Below are 17,608 nucleotides of genomic sequence, written 5' to 3' on the forward strand. Positions count from 1 at the left end.
CAGGTATTTATATCTATGGTAAACTGTCCTGGTGGCTAATATAATACAGTATTATCTATCACTTGGGGTGGGGGGGTCTGTGACTCTGTTCAACTTCCCCCTTACCGCTGTGGGTTAGAATCCCACAAGATTCTTTCATGACAGGAAGCTATCGAGCTAGCATACAAAACTTCTGTAGTTCTACTTGGATACCTGTTCATACCTGAAATTATGCATGTAGGGGCCTCCACTAGTAAAGCTGGAAATCCCCATATGACCTCTTCTGTGTTGGTGCGGTGTAATACTCAACAAAAAAAAAAAAATCATGTAGTGAGCTTTTATGTAGTATTTTGAAGAAAATAAATGTTTCCCTTTTCTTTTCTTTTTTTTCCATTGTTGGGCATTTTTTGTTGACTTCACAAGTGGAGGAAGAACTCGATTATGATCACTGCAGATTATTTTTCATCCAAAGTATTAGTAAAACCACCTCTTCTGTAAGCTAACTGAATATTTATTTACTCACATGAAAGAATTCATAGTCCTTTAGCTGGTCTGTACCAAAGAGAGTGACTGAATGTCTGCCACCATCCCTTGATCACAGAGGCATCCTATCACTTTATACAATATATACATGTAATCAGATGCATTAAAAAAGAACACTTTCTCTGAATATGATATACATATTTATTGTCCAATGATCTGGAAAATGATTAGAAATATATATATATATGATAGATATTTCCTTAGGTTCCTCATATTTCAGTCACCATAAAATAAATAAAGTGTGAATCAGTATACCGGTACACATTCATATGGTAAGATTTATTTTTACAGTAGATGCTTGTTAATAGTTTAAAAAGTAAGATGGCTTTGAATTTTTTTTTTTTATTTACAAGAACACTGTGCATATTTTACATATCAACTATAATACAAATGACACAAGTGCACATTTTAAGAAAAAATGAAAATTCAGACATTTTGTTTATTAATTATATAAATATAACAATGCCAATATATGAACTTATATATATATGGTACCACTGATGAGTTGAACACTTCTAGCACATAGCCAAAATTAAAAATTCAGACAATCTAGACAAGCTCACAGTTAAATAATTTGTTCCGGTTTGCAGTAACAGGACCAAAATCTATATGGGTAGGCAATTTAGCGGAGTGTTTTTTCTTTGAAAACTTCAATCTTGTAAACTAATAAATCCCAGAAAAGCAAACAAAGTTTTAAAAAATTCAACATTCTGAAAAAATACATTAAGATTTTAAGAAATCTATAAATATTCAGACTCTTGTAAAAAATAATTGTTCATGCTAGATGAACAATAACACCTAATATACTGTTTAATCACCTAACTTCTAACCAGATTAATAACACTATTTTCAAGTGTTTTAACAAATTATAGGTAAATTCATGTGTATTATGATTTCCCATATTACATCTACTTTATATTCATTCAATAAAAGCCCACAACATGAATTAACATCACTTCCAAAATTTGGGATGAAAATAAGTAAGAACCTGGAAATGTGCTGTGTGTTGCTATTAACAAATATAAGTGGTAACTGCAAACTTAAACTTCAAAATATAAATTTCGAAAGACCTATCACTCGGGAAAAAAAAATGTGGTAACAAAAAAACATAAGCATTAAACAGAGGCCAAGGTCATGGTTATATCACAGTAAATTGAAGGGAACCCTTTGTATTTTATAAAGCACTTGGTCCAATATATTATGTCATTTTTAAATCTTTTCAGCATTTCTCAAGAATCACGGCAATCCCCTGTCCACCTCCTATACAGGCAGATCCAAATGCATATTTCTTATTTTGACGGCTGAAATATAAAAATGAATAAAAATTTCATTTAATCTTTATTCTTTGCCATATTTGTACAAATGAAATACCAGTAGGCCTCCAGTCTTAATTAAATTTCTAAAGAGATTTCAGTGTCAAAATTCTAAACTTCAGTAGCTTAAAACAGTTTAGAGAAAGGGCTGCTTCAATTCTGGTGCTTAGGTATTTTTTATCACTGTTATAACTTGACCGCTGACAATCATAAGACAAGAGGGCCATGACAAGGAACAAGTTATATTTTAAATGATAAACAAAAGTAGATATAAAATCTAAATCTTAAACTGATATCATAAAGTTCATATTTGTATCTAAAATAGTGCATGTGTAGTACATTACTGGTTGCTATTTCTAAGGGCAAACAACAGTTCCAAAAGATTTGTACATATATGGAAAATCAATGACCCAAAGGGGTTGGGCAGATTCAGACCCCAGGGCTTTCATTTCAACATACTTTGTAAACACTCACTAGAAGATGTTTCATGATAAATATCTAAGCTCTAGCTCCTTGGGTGTTTTAAAAGAAGATTTTTTAAGAAAATCGATAACCCCCTTGGGCGGGGCCAATTTCGCCAACAGGGTTTTCATTTGAACACACTTGGTAGACACTCACTAGAAGATGTTTCATGCTTAATATCTAAGCTCTAGCTATTTGGAATTCTTAAAAGAAGAATTCTTAGGTTTCTTCTATATACATATAAGGAAAATCAATGACCCCCTGTGGCTGGGCCAATTTTGACCCCAGGTCTCTTACTTGAACAGACTTGGTAGACACTCACTAGAAGATGTTTCATGCCAAATATCTAAGCTCTAGCTTTATTGATGTTTTAAAATAATTTTTTTTTAAGTTTTTTCTTTCGCATGGAATTAAATTCTTTGAACAATTCTTAAAGGTGACCACCAAAGGCACATTCCTGTGAAGTTTAAATGAATTGGCTTTGCAGTTTATGAGATGTTGTTTAAAGTAAAAATTTACAGAGGGACGGACACCGGACAAATTGTGATCACAAAAGCACTTTATGACAGGTGAGCGAAAAATGCAAAGATTTTACTTTAATATTATAAGAATTAAAAGAAAAAGAAATTTAATATTATTCATAACACCACTCACTTTAATTCATGTGCAAGATGGCCTGTGATCCTTGCCCCAGAAGCACCCAATGGGTGGCCAAGGGCTATGGCACCTCCATTCATATTGGTAATCTCTGGATTCAAACCCAGTTCCTTCTCTACAGCCAGATACTGTGGGGCAAAGGCTTCATTCACCTGAGAATATAACATATGATATTAAATGAGCAAAAGAAATAAATTTGTCACAAAGAACTGAAAGTAACAAAAGTAGTCAGCTGCCAGAAAAAAAAAATTTGCAGGTAACAACAGAAAATTTATGGCCAATTAAATAAGCTCATATAGCAAATATAAAAGTTCTCAGGCACAGAAAAGATCTTGAATGCACCTACAAGCATAATTTAAGTCATGAATAATGCACCACATTCCACTATTTTGTCATCTACAGACATACAATCTGACAGACTATAGCAAATCTATGTCCCCCCTTCCCTACCCCCTTAACAGTGAGGGCATAAGAAACACCTTTTCACTCCCTTAAAGTAAAAGTGTGAGAATTCAAGAAGTTCTAACTCAACCAAATATATTTTGGAATATTGTGTAGAGCTGGTATAAAATGACCAAAGAATTCTGTATAAATGAGCTGAAACAAGCTTACCTCACATATATCCATGTCTTTCAATTCTAGCCCAGCAGCCTTGAGGGCGGCTCTGCCAGCAGGCGCTGGTCCGATGCCCATTATCTTGGGGTCGCAACCTGAAATAAAAGCATATGTCATAAAATCTAGGAATATTCCTGATATAGATAAAAATGTAGCGAGACCCTTTTTTAAAAAAAAATATATATGAATTTATAACACAAAGGATTTGGTAGCTTCTAAAAATGAAAAAAAAGAAAAACAACAACGACACCAAATTCCATGCAGAAAATGAAACAAACCACCTTTACATGATTTAAATGCAGCCACTTCAAGGCAGTATCAAATGAATTATCAAATGATTTTTGACATCTTGACAAAATAAACAAGGATACTTAAAGGACTGTACCTTAGCAAAAACAGCTGGTTTTTTGTTGTGTTTATTTTTGTAAAAATTAGAAACTCCATCTTTTAAACACACTATATTTTAGGTGTGAAAATACAGTTTTTTGAGGGCAACTTACATCATTGTTATAAATATATAAACAACAATAATTATGCTAATTACCTGCGATTCCATAGGATACTAGTCTTGCCAATGGTGTGAGGTTATTTTTAGACACAGCTGCTTCACTGGCCAACACGAGGGCTGCTGCCCCATCACAAACACCCTACAATTACATAAAGCCTTTTCCTGAAGTGAGTGAATCTAAAGTGTTTTAGTTTATTTTTACTCGGGCATGATATTCCAGAACAATACCTAGTGTTTTAGTACAATGGATTTTAGTAACAATGACTCAATAAACTTTCTGCTGCTTTCATTCTGGACGAAGACTTATACATACTGCAAGGACATAAATTTCTGGCATAAGTTCACACCTTGGTAGGATATTTAACCTTAATTTGTTAAAATGCTGAATACCTTTTTTATTTCACCGATAAAGGAAACATTTTGCGAAATCATAAATAACTGGTGCTTAACAATTATGTACGAATCATAAACTTGAATAAACAGGTTAAGGTAAATGACCACTATGTGGAAAGTTTTTTTTACTGTCTTATTCTGTTACAGTACTGAAATCTGCTGAAAAAGACCACATCTATTACAAATGGAAAAAGCAATTTGTGGTCTCATATGATCTCAGTGCAGAAGTTTTTCTATATATGGCCTTTATTTAGAGGTGGTCTAAAGAATGGGTCGGAATGAAAAAATTTGCTGTATCTTGTATCATCTTACAGATGCATTGCCTGCAGTAACAGTCCCGTCCTTTTTAAAGATAGCTGGTAACTTGGCTAGACCTTCAATAGTTGTCTTTGGTCGAGGGTGTTCATCCATTTCAAACATCTCCTTTCCTGAAAAATTCAACAATGATAATGTTTATATTGTGTTTATCACTATGGTGATTTTCAAACTTGATTTAATGGACTTTTTCCATTTTTAGCAGCGAAAACTTTAGCCCCACCCTTTCTGTTCAAATGTCAGTTGCTCACAAACAATATCACAACCTTAACCATGTGTTCTTTTGTGTAAACCAGATAAACATAAATTATAACAATGTATTATTCCAGTGTAGCAATTGAATAGCAAGTCAGTCAATCTGTGTAATACTGTAATCATTGGAAAGGTCAATGGAAGAAAGGAACCCAGTTACCAATTGAGTATTACCTTATCATATGCATGTGCAAGCACCTTATTAGAGTACTCACCTTGTATGTAGGTTAAACTGGAGCATATGTGAGTAGAACAGCTCTAGTCATAAAAGTTTTGTCAGAAGAATAATAAGTAAGTCTAGTAACAAAGTAAAATTCCCAGCATATTAAGAAAATTTACTAGACCAAAAGAAAAACTACAAGATTTTCGCTCTTTTTGTTATCAGGCTAGAGTCAATTTTGAGCAATTCAGTCCTCTCTTTTCTTTGTTTAGCCAACCTATTGATAACAAAATTAATTGTTAAATCAAAAGCTAAAACTATGTCATCAATTTATAAATAATAAGTGAATAAAATACTTTATCAGTTACATCCAATATGAAACGGTCGGTACTCAAAGACAGACAACTCTTACCTTTTTTGCCTTTAACCTCAACTGGAGTTATCTCAGCATTGAAGACACCACCAGTATGAGCTGAAATACAGCGGGAAAAAAACAGCTAGTATATCATAAACATTTTTACCCATTCTTAACAGTATCTTTAATACACATTGGTATTTCTTCAATTAAACTATATGTATTTACTCTACTGTTCAACTAATAATAATAAGCTTATTCTATTTAATTTTAAATCTTCAATATATTGTAAAATTAATTCATGAATTATTGAAATTTGTAAAATTTAGATAAAATAAAACTGTACACTTCTTTACCTTACTTTTTTATTAGGCCATATTTTATACAAATGTCTGGGGGAAAATGTGGTCCCTTGGAAGCATTAACAAGAGCTGTCGGTAGGACAGCAACGCTCGACTATTCTTAGTGCTTGATAGTAAAAAAAATGCTTGATACAGTTACCTCCTCCTGTTTACAGGTTGGGGTCATGATGGTGAACAAGTGTGCAAAGTTTCAAAGCCATATGTCAATGGACTTTGAAAATATTTGAACTATTACAAAAACTTTAATGTAAATTCTAAGTCGAAAAAGGGGCATAATTCTGTCAAAATGCTTGATAGAGTTACCTCCTCCTGTTTACAGGTTGGGGTCATGATGTTGAACAAGTGTGCAAAGTTTCAAAGCCATATGTCAATGGACTTTGAAAATATTTGAACTATTACAAAAACTTTAACATAAATTCTAAGTCGAAAAAGGGGCATAATTCTGTCAAAATGCTTGATAGAGTTTCCTCCTCTTGTCTACAGGTTGGGGTCATGATGGTGAACAAGTGTGCAAAGTTTCAAAGCCATATGTCAATGGACTTTGAAAATATTTGAACTATTACAAAAACTTTAACGTAAATTCTAAGTCGAAAAAGGGGCATAATTCTGTCAAAATGCTTGATAGAGTTACCTCCTCCTGTCTACAGGTTGGGGTCATGATGGTGAACAAGTGTGCAAAGTTTCAAAGCCATATGTCTATGGCTTTTGAAAATATTTGAACTATTACAAAAACTTTAACATAAGTGGTTACGCCGACGCCGACGCGGACCCCGACGCTCGGGTGACTGCAATAGCTCTACTTATTCTTATCGAATAGTCGAGCTAAAAACAAAACAACAAAATTACATTAAAATTACAGACTCAGTTTGATTGAGTCTATCCATGAGGGATAATAAAAAAGTGCAACATCCCTCATGGCCCCCGAGCACTGGTTGATTGGTACTCGATTCTCAACACTTAAAAGTGCTGGACTTAATGATCCTGATTGCAGTACCGGGCAACTTTTTACGACTGTCACACAGCACTTGAAACAAGCAATATTTTCAAGCTGATTTATCAAAATATAAGGAAATCATCAGCAAAATCATGAAAATAATTTATTACCTTTTCCCCATCGTGTCTGTGATTGAAGAGCGTACTTATCACAGTCTTCACGCGAGATGCCATACTGCTCGGCTAAATTTTCTGCTGTTATTGCCATAGGCATCTTGGTATAGGAATCTGTCAAACCAGCCCATAAGATATCCTCCAACTAAAACAGATATTTTTATAAAAAACACTATGAAAATTTATGTTTCAGCTGTAGAAATATCTATTTAACATTCATATAGCTATGTTTGTGTTACCATTTCAAATTCAAAATATACAGAAGCCATGTCTATTACTGCTGGTAAAACTAGAACTATCACTAAATGTGATTAATACCCCCACAAGTCTGCTTCGGAAATGAGGATGTTACTAGTAACAGAATACCTTGTAATAGAATTGAAACATAGAGTTATGTTTGTGGGCAATTAAAGATAATTGTGGTTCATGTATGTTGCATTTCCTTTCAATGTGGTTGGCCATTGATGAAGTTTAATTGAATTACTCTGTAATAAGTCCAGAAGACAAAGAAAAAGAACAAAGGGCAATAACTCTATAAATACTGAAGATAGAGTTATAGTTCTTGTGCACTGCACTTCCTCTTATTGTGCTTGACCATTGTATGAAGTTGTTTTGAATTCCAACCAGTACGTTTTAAGTTATGCTCCGGACAAGGAAAAGTATCAAAGGGCAGTAACTCTGTATTTTGTCAAAAATGGAGATATGGCTCTTGTGCACTGCACTTCCTTTTTAATGTCCTTGACAACTGTATGAAGTTGTACTGAATTCCAAACAATAGTTTTCAAGTTATGCTCTGGACAAGGAAAAGTAACAAAGGGCAATAACTCTGTAATTAGTCAAGATGGAGTTATGGTTCTTGTGCACTGCACTTCCCCTTATTGTGCTTGACCATTGTATGAAGTTGTTTTGAATTCCAACCAGTAGTTTTCAAGTCATGCTCTGGACAAGGAAAAGTAACAAAGGGCAGTAACTCTGTAATTAGTCAAGATGGAGTTATGGTTCTTATGCACTGCACTTCCTCTCAATGTGCTTGACCATTGTATGAAGTTATAATGAATTCCAACAATAAGTCTTCAAGTTATGGTCCGGACAAAAGAAAGCAATGGAAAAGTAACAAAGGGCAATAACTCTGTAATTAGTCAAGATGGAGTTATGGTTCTTGTGCACTGCACTTCCCCTTATTGTGCTTGGCCATTGTATGAAGTTGTTTTGAATTCCAACCAGTAGTTTTAAAGTCATGCTCTGGACAAGGAAAAGAAACAAAGGGCAGTAACTCTGTAATAAGTCAAAATGGAGTTATGGTTCTTGTGCACTGCACTTCCTCTTAATGTGCTGGACCATTGTATGAAGTTATAATGAATTGCAACAATTAGTCTTCAAGTTATGGTCCGGACAAAAGAAGCAATGGAAAAGTAATAAAGGGCAATAACTCTGTAATTACTTAAGATAGAGTTATGGTTCTTATGCACTGCACTTCCTCTCAATGTGCTTGACCATTGTATGTAGTGATATTGAATTCCAACCATTAGTCTTCAAGTTATGGTCCGGACAAAAAAAAGAAGGCAATGGAAAAGCAACAAAGGGCAATAACTCTGTAATTACTTTTAGATAGAGTTATGGTTCTTGTGCACTGCACTTCCCCTTATTGTGTTTGACAATTGTATGAAGTTGTTTTGAATTCCAACCAGTAGTTTTCAAGTTATGCCCCGGACAAGGAAAAGTAACAAAGGGCAATTACTCTGTAATTAGTCAAGATAGAGTTATGTTTCTTACGCACTGCACTTCCTCTCAATGTGCTTGACCATTGTATGTAGTTATATTGAATTCCAACCATTAGTCTTCAAGTTATGCTCCGGACAAGGAAAATTCAATGGACAAAAAAAAAAAGCAATGGAAAAGCAACAAAGGGCAATAACTCTGTAATTACTTTAGATAGAGTTATGGTTCTTGTGCACTGCACTTCCCCTTATTGTGTTTGACAATTGTATGAAGTTGTTTTGAATTCCAACCAGTAGTTTTCAAGTTATGCCCCGGACAAGGAAAAGTAATAAAGGGAAATAACTCTGTAATTAGTCAAGATAGAGTTATGGTTCTTGTGCACTGCACTTCCTCTCAATGTGCTTGACCATTGTATGTAGTTATATTGAATTCCAACCATTAGTTTTCAAGTTATGCTCCGGACAAGGAAAATGCAACGGACGTCTGGACCGACCGACCGACCGACCGACCGCCCGACCGACCGACCACCGGGTGACTCCTATATACCCCCCCAAACTTCGTTTTTGGGGGTATAATCAATGAAAGTATTTAAAGCCACTTCCAAATCAATATTTGAAAACTGAAGAGACACATAACACAAAATCAGAGGTGTAAGGGACAAGAGAATCTTTCACAAAATTTTCTGACTTGAAACAAGTTTTTTCTACAAACAGATTAACAAGACTTGATTCAAAACTACTAATAATTTAGGAAACAACAACAACTATTATACAATACCTGTAAGTCTTGGCCAAACCGGGTACCAAATCTGATATTCCGTACAGCATATGGTGCCTGGCTCATACTTTCAGTTCCACCAACTAAAGCTATATCACTTTCACCTAATATAATCTCCTGAAAGCAGAAATAGCACATGTATATATATATATATATATATACATTGTATCAATGATCACCATTAAACTACTTGTGTATGCAGAGATTTTTCACCTTATATAACAGAAGCCTATATAGGTCTCTTGCCAATGGAAATTTTCTTTAAATCATACCGGTGTCAAAACATTGAAACTTCTAATATCTTGAAAACATGGATAAGTATCAATTTATAAATAGTTTTCAACGTGATCCTAATTTTCTATTCCTCAATACCATTTCAAAGATATGCTTCTACTTTTTAAGACAGAAACATTCATAGAATTTTGTGGACAGCAGACTTAGACCAAACATTTACAACAAATCTTCCATACAATTCATTTCATTTGGTTGAGTTTTAAGTCACTGCACAGTTCTTAAGGTCATAACCAGACTAAGTCACTTTTACTTTTAATCGCTACTTGCATTTTTTAAGTCACAAACACCTGAATAGCATTACCAATCACTAGCTAGCTTGATAGTTTATTAAACAGGCCTTTTCATAGCTATTTTGGGAAAAAGTACCTAGCCTAGTTTGGGAAATATAACCTCATAAACTTTAAGACTTTGAAAAAATAAGCATATTTGAGAATGGTTTGGGGAGTCAGACCAATGGTGACACTGGGAAAAGGCCTGTTAACACACAGCTGTGTTAGGCAAGTTATCAAAGACAGCCTCCTCAACCACTCATCCACATAGGCCTAAAATTCAGCCATATAAAATGCACTAATTTTGTTAAAGGTTCCTTTATGCCTCAGAAATGTTTCATATTTATTTCTCAAAATTTTCTTATTTCTGGTGTACTTTAATAGTTTCCAAAAATTTATTCATTGACCAATTACCTGACGAGCGTTTCACAAACCGTCAGTTTTGCGTATCTTTTTCAGTAAATTTTAACTTAGGCAAAGCGTAAATTTACTTAAGTTGCGTTTGACTAAACAGAACATGCAATTTATGTCAGTAATAAGTGAGCTTAACTTTACTTTCAAACTTACGGAAAAGCGTAGCTAAGAAAGTTTAGTGAAACTCAAATAACTACTTAAGTTCTGCTTACACAAAATGTTACGATCAAACTCGAGTTACGATAACGTAAGTACCGGTATGTAAGTGAAACACACCCTTGAACTGTATTTTTCTCCTGTTGCTTTTTGGCAATAAGTGATTTAGTGCTTTGTATGGAAGTCAAAATACTACTTTGTTTACATTTTGCTACATTTGTCACAAGTTATTTCCCAGTGCTACTTTCTTCAGGTTACAAGTATCTATCATACTCTAAATACATTTTTTTTTCAGGTTACAGGCATCATGCATTAAAAACATTAAATGTTTTAAAACTCATGTTTCCCCTTTCTAAAGAAGTAAAAGTACATTTGTTTCAGAGACATCATGTGCCTTTAACAATTATAGTACCTGGGCACCACCGATAACAGCTTGAAATCCTGAACCACATAGCCTGTTTACAACAAGAGCAGGGACTTCAATCCTCACGCCACATCGAAGCCCAGTATGTCTTGCCACCAACATGGCATCAGTGGATGTCTAACAAAAGAAAAATAATAGGGGGGAAAATAAAATGTTTGGAATTTGTTTTTACCTGAGTTCCATTGATAATTGCTTGAAATCCAGACCCACACAATCTGTTAACCGCCAGGGCGGGTACTGCCATAGGAACGCCTGATTTCAGACCAACATGCCTGGCCATGTAAATGGCATCTTGAGATGTCTAGTAAAATACAAAATGAAATCTGTTGTGAAGATGTCACATATATATCTTACATCAGTAACTACAAAACCAAAAATAATTTATTTCTTTAAACTTTAAGCTTCTAAATAAGTGAAACAAACTGTCCAGCCTTGAAGTCCATTTTAAGTTAAAGGGGTTTCAATGTAAAAACAAGAAACATGGCAATGCCATGAAACCAGGTTTTCAATTATCACCATTGTAGATAAATATGTTGTATTTGAAATACAAATACAAACAATGTAACTATGTGCAATGTAAAACATGAATAATGTAGGAGGAATTGCCACTGAAGAAGTGTTCACTATAATATTATGTATAAGGAAAAAAACAAAGGCCATAATTAGGTCAAAAACTATCCAATCACAAAACCCCGACAATATGTGCCAGGGTGCTTGATGACAAAGCTTCTGTGAAAGTTTGAACAAAATCCGTTGAGAAATGTAGGACGAGTTCAGCACAGAAGAATTTGTTCACTATAATTATATTGATAATTCTGTATAATGAAAAACAAGTTACAAAGTAGACATGAAATAATATATCATATCTTTTTTAAATTACCTCCAAAGATGATATGACCTTTGACTGCCAAATCAAGTTAAAATCATGTAAACAGGATTTTCAATGTTAATGTCACTGTGACCTTGACCTTGGAGCCAGCCATGCGGAACATGCGTTCTGCACGTCATCTTGATGTGGTAAACATTTGTCTGAAGTTTCATCAAAATTCTTCAAAGGGTTGAAGAGTTACAGAGCGGACAGGATTTCAATGTTAATGTCACTGTGACCTTGACCTTGGAGCCAGCCATGCGGAACATGCGCTCTGCACGTCATCTTGATGTGGTAAACATTTGTCTGAAGTTTCATCAAAATTCTTCAAAGGGTTGAAGAGTTACAGAGCGGACAGGATTTTCAATGTTAATGTCACTGTGACCTTGACCTTGGAGCCAGCCATGCGGAACATGCGTTCTGCACGTCATCTTGATGTGGTAAACATTTGTCTGAAGTTTCATCAAAATTCTTCAAAGGGTTGAAGAGTTACAGAGCGGACAGGATTTTCAATGTTAATGTCACTGTGACCTTGACCTTGGAGCCAGCCATGCGGAACATGCGTTCTGCACGTCATCTTGATGTGGTAAACATTTGTCTGAAGTTTCATCAAAATTCTTCAAAGGGTTGAAGAGTTACAGAGCGGACACAATTTCGTTTGACGCCCGAAGTTAAAATCATGTAAACAGGATTTTCAATGTTAATGTCACTGTGACCTTGACCTTGGAGCCAGCCATGCGGAACATGCGTTCTGCACGTCATCTTGATGTGGTAAACATTTGTCTGAAGTTTCATCAAAATTCTTCAAAGGGTTGAAGAGTTACAGAGCGGACACAATTTCGTTTGACGCCCGCCCATCCGCCCATCCGCCCGCCATACCCCAATCTAATAACCAGGATTTTCAAAATTGAAAACCTGGTTAATAAAATGAAAGTTTGAACAAAATCTGTTGAGAAATGCAGGAAGAGTTCAGCACAGCAGAATTTGTTCAATTCTGTATAAGGAAAAAAAACAAAGGGCCATAATAAGGTCAAATATTATCCAATCACAAAACCCTGACAATATGCGCCAGGGCACTTGATGACAAGCTTCTGTGAAAGTTTGGTCAAAATCCGTTGAGAAATGTAGGAGAAGTTGCGCACTGTAGAAATTGTTCACTATATATTCTATATAATGAAAAAAAACAAAGGGCCATAATTAGGTCAAATATTATCCAATCACAACACCCCGACAATATGTGCCAGGCACTTGATAACAAAGCTTCTAAGAAAGTTTGGTCAAAATCCGTTGAGAAATGTAGGAGGAGTTGCGCACAGAAGAAATTGTTCACTATATATTCTATATAAGGAAAAAAAACAAAGGGCCATAATTAGGTCAAATATTATCCAATCACAAAACCCTGACAATATGCGCCAGGGCACTTGATGAGCAAGCTTCTCTGAAAGTTTGGTCAAAATCCGTTGAGAAATGTAGGAGGAGTTGCGCACAGAAGAAATTGTTCACTATATATTCTATATAATGAAAAAAAACAAAGGGCCATAATTAGGTCAAATATATACCAATTGCAAAACCCTGACAATATGTGTCAGGGCACTTGATGACAAAGCTTCTGAGAAAGTTTGGTCAAAATCCGTTGAGAAATGTAGGAGGAGTTGCGCACAGAAGAAATTGTTCACTATATATTCTATATAAGGAAAAAAAACAAAGGACCATAATTAGGTCAAATATTATCTAATCGCAAAACCCTGACAATATGCGCCAGGGCACTTGATGACAAAGCTTCTGTGAAAGTTTGGTCAAAATCTGTTGAGAAATGTAGGAGGAGTTGCGCACAGAAGAAATTGTTTACGCCCGCCCGCCCATCCGCCCGCCCGCCGACATACCTCAATCTAATAACCAGTTTTTTCCTTCGGAAAACCTGGTTAACTAGAAAGGTGTCCACAGAACACGGAAGCCCCCCTCATTCCACTTTGACATACAAGAGTTTATAAACTATAAAAAAAGAGCATAAATCTTGAAATAATATTTTCAGTCCTGGCATGTCATAAACTTCAGTACAGTCCCTGAACAAAAAGCATGACATGAAAAAAAGTGAATCCTTTAGCCAGGTTTTGTTTGATTTTCCTAGAATTTATTGACCTTTTCTAAATAAAAAGGCATATATAATTGTGAGAAAGTTTTAATAAATTACAAGATCAACAGTCAGATTTAATATTTTTAAACAATTTATAAGTTCATTTGCAACACATACCTAATTTCATTTGCTACACCCATCTAATTTCAATTGCCACACCCACCTAATTTCAATTGCCACACCCACCTGTATAACATTTCCAAACACCAGAGAACCAACAAGCTCCGGGTTCACTTTACTTTCTTTGAGGGCAGCCAGGGCAGCTATCTCCTGTAACTTATTTCCAGAATGATCTTTCAACTTTCCGCCGAATGTTCCAAATGCTGTCCTTTTAGCAGCAACAATAAACACCCCGGACACATCTGCAAAGCAAGATAGATGTTAAATAAGCATTGGGTGCTTCGCAGAGTAGTACATGTAAGGGTTGTGAGAATGTGTCAATGAAGAAGACCAAGTATAAACATATTTGTTTTATTAACCGGCCATACTAATATTATTATTAGATTTAAATCATTAACATTTTGTTCATATTTTGTCAAACTCGAAAACAATTACAAAACATATCTGATTATGGACAAACTGTCGTCCATTAGGACCGTACTATACAGTAGGCCTACAGTTAAGCTAGATAGAAGGCAATCGGAAAAAATACATTTGAAATACAAACAAAATGTCATATATTGTCATAAACAAACAAAAGTAATGTTAAAATCCAGCCTAAAATTTCTTCTTCTGTTGTTCTTCTACTAACCTCGGTTTATGGTTCTTTAATTTCATACCGGTTTTTGGTTAAAAATTGACCAAACCGTTTAAACAGATAAATGTAACACCCCTAATTCATATAATCTTGGATAAGGAACGTACATTTGACAGTTTGACGTTAATCCCAGGGAAATATGAGGAAATAAGTAATATTGAAAAAGAATATTCAAAATCTTGAAAACAGGGGGGCTGGAAAACCAGGGTGACACATGTTCAATGCTAGCTATATGGTTGCCATCTATAGTCCTTCATTGAAGGACATTGCATTTTTTTTTTTTTACAGTTTGACGTTTATCGGAAAATGCAAATAAAGGGGATTTGACCCTTGTAAAAGCTTCAAATCCGCGGTTACGTCTAAAAATTTGGACTATAAGGTTGCACTGAACTACTCTGGGGTAGGGAGTAGGGCAACTGCAGACAGTAGGTGGTTCAAATGGCATACAATTCTAGGAAAGAAGTAGAATTGACAAGAGTAGGACAGCCGTCTATATTTGTGTACTTTATATACCGTAGTCAAGATATCAACCTTAAAGTCACCAAGAGTGCTTAACAAGCAAGTGCAGCACTACTCATTTTTACTGGCTGTTTATGCCAATGTATATTCTTGAGCTGACTGATCCTAGTTGGACTCCATTGAAGAAGTATAAAGAATGTGTTTCAGATGACAAGTATAATTGGATAATTTGACTCTTGGGATGATTTTATTTGGAGTCCTACTCCTAGAGCCCTATCAGGAGTTAGGCAGTCAATAAAATTGAATGATTAAACAAGACTTACCAACGAAGAAGGGAACTTTAAGTTTGATCTGGATTTTATTGACTGCAAACTCCTGAAGGGCTCACACAAATACCCAAATTTTTATTTCTATGTACAGCTACTATTCTAACTGTCAGATACAGTGCATTTTGGAATGTAATCAATTGATTTAAGGATGTAGAAGTTATTTATATTGCAGAAAGGTCATTTTTAGGGAAGATCTGAGTATTAACTAACTGTACATATGAACAACAACTAACGTGAAGCTGAACTGTTAGACAGGAGGAGGGAATTATGGTGGTTTCGTCGAACTACCGGTTCGGCTAACTTAATTTATGAAGAGGTGCGAAAGTGGTTTCGTCTAACTGATGTTATATAGTAATTACAGGCAAAGTAGACGTGGTTCATATATACTGTAAAGTGTTTTTATCATCAATATTTTGTTATAATTAAACTATGACGCAAATATCATTAATGAATATAATATATTGTAGAAGTATGTTTATATAAAAATTATTATACTTATTTTGAAAAGTTTTTTTCGTTATTTGATAAATTATTTTTGAGTCAAGAATAAATTACAAAAAAAAACAATATAATTTTGTTTGCAAAATTAATTGTTTAGTTAGGGCTTGGTTTACGAAATAAATCAATTGTTTATAATTGATGACAGAGAAAGTTTGTTTGTCTTATCAGCCGATCAGTTAACACGATACGCCCGAATCCATGGAGCCTTATTCGACGCCTGGGACAAGTACGAAGATGATGAGATGACTACTTCCCAACTACTGAGACTGTGCAGCCACATTACCGGAATAGGATGCAACAACATCAACGACGGGATTTATGAGGACGATTTTTAAGTGTTATATATAAAAAGTGATGAATAAAGAATAAAAAAATATTGTTGAATACTACGTAAAAGCCATGGTGTATACTCAGGTTGTACTTTTAAACGTATATATATTTCTATGATGTTGTTTGTTCACTGAGATCTTGTGTTATTATTTTATGTAAATATCATTATTATACTAAAGAAAAGAACAAATAATATGTTTAAATTTTCAATATTGTGTCTTTAATTGCATGAAAATGTGTGATAAACCACACATTAAGACCCGCGATAATTGATGTGCCCATTATACAATAGCTATTGTTCACTATATAAATTAAGTTAGCCGAAACCACTACCTTTTTTACTATAGAAGATCAGTTAGACGAACCGGTAGTTCGACGAAACCACTCCCACCCGGAGGAGGCACCCGAGCCCGAGGTCATCAGGTCATAGCAGGTCACTAACTAAACACTTCATTTTTAGACAAACCTAGACAGTTTCCGTATGAAACGAAACGTTTAACAATTCTATGATGTATATGTAACTTAATGCAGACAATTTAAAAAACACACCAACACCAACGAATGGGTTAAATCTTGAACGTTACCAATTATGACCTCTGTGCTACATAAGTTTTTGGTCAAAATAGCATTTAACAGTTCGTGAATATAGTTATGATACATCTATATATAGAGTCTATTATACCATTAATCAAAAAGATTGGATATAACTTCGTGTTAGTGGTCACATTTTGCAGAAACCATCCATAAAAAAGAAATAAACCGGCAACTTACTTTTAGATAACGCCATTTTGTAAACTCTAGACGACTGCGTTTTTATGAAAATATTGTTGTCGTCTACTTAATGCTACGTGCCAAACGATAGGCTGAATTCAAAGCGACATTTGCAGACTATAAGAAAATTGGATGTTTTAAAGTAACAAATTTAGAGCCTAATGGAAAAAACACAATACTCTAAGGCCAAACTCCATGACCCACGCAAGATGTCCGTGAGAATTCTGCATGGCGTTGTTATTTTTGGACTGGAAATTCCTTAATTAGATTTTCGTTTAAAACACCATTTTCTAGAGCCAACCGTTGAAACAAAAATTTGTCTGATTCGTTTTTCCATTAGTTTTCCAGTTCTTTACAGTACAGCAATATAATTTTAAGTTTTATG

The 17,608-nt window shown here is 34.7% G+C and overlaps 1 protein-coding gene across 1 annotated transcript; it reads right to left on the reverse strand.

Annotated features, from left to right (window-relative positions):
• Positions 1-639: 639 nt before the first annotated feature.
• LOC132753139 (3-ketoacyl-CoA thiolase, mitochondrial-like) lies at positions 640-17,350 on the reverse strand. Its single transcript, XM_060743580.1, has 11 exons — positions 17,224-17,350; positions 14,263-14,438; positions 11,247-11,375; positions 9,518-9,634; positions 7,019-7,166; positions 5,610-5,669; positions 4,783-4,898; positions 4,114-4,216; positions 3,567-3,664; positions 2,952-3,106; positions 640-1,823 (listed from the first exon to the last, which is right to left on the reverse strand). The coding sequence occupies exons 1-11, from the start codon at positions 17,237-17,239 to the stop codon at positions 1,742-1,744; spliced, it is 1,200 nt and encodes a 399-aa protein (XP_060599563.1). The 5' UTR covers positions 17,240-17,350; the 3' UTR covers positions 640-1,741.
• Between the last annotated feature and the right edge of the window lie 258 nt (positions 17,351-17,608).

Source organism: Ruditapes philippinarum, unplaced genomic scaffold (genome assembly GCF_026571515.1).
Source record: "Ruditapes philippinarum isolate M1 unplaced genomic scaffold, ASM2657151v2 ctg3933_1_1_1_1, whole genome shotgun sequence".
Taxonomy (NCBI): Eukaryota; Metazoa; Mollusca; class Bivalvia; order Venerida; family Veneridae; genus Ruditapes; species Ruditapes philippinarum.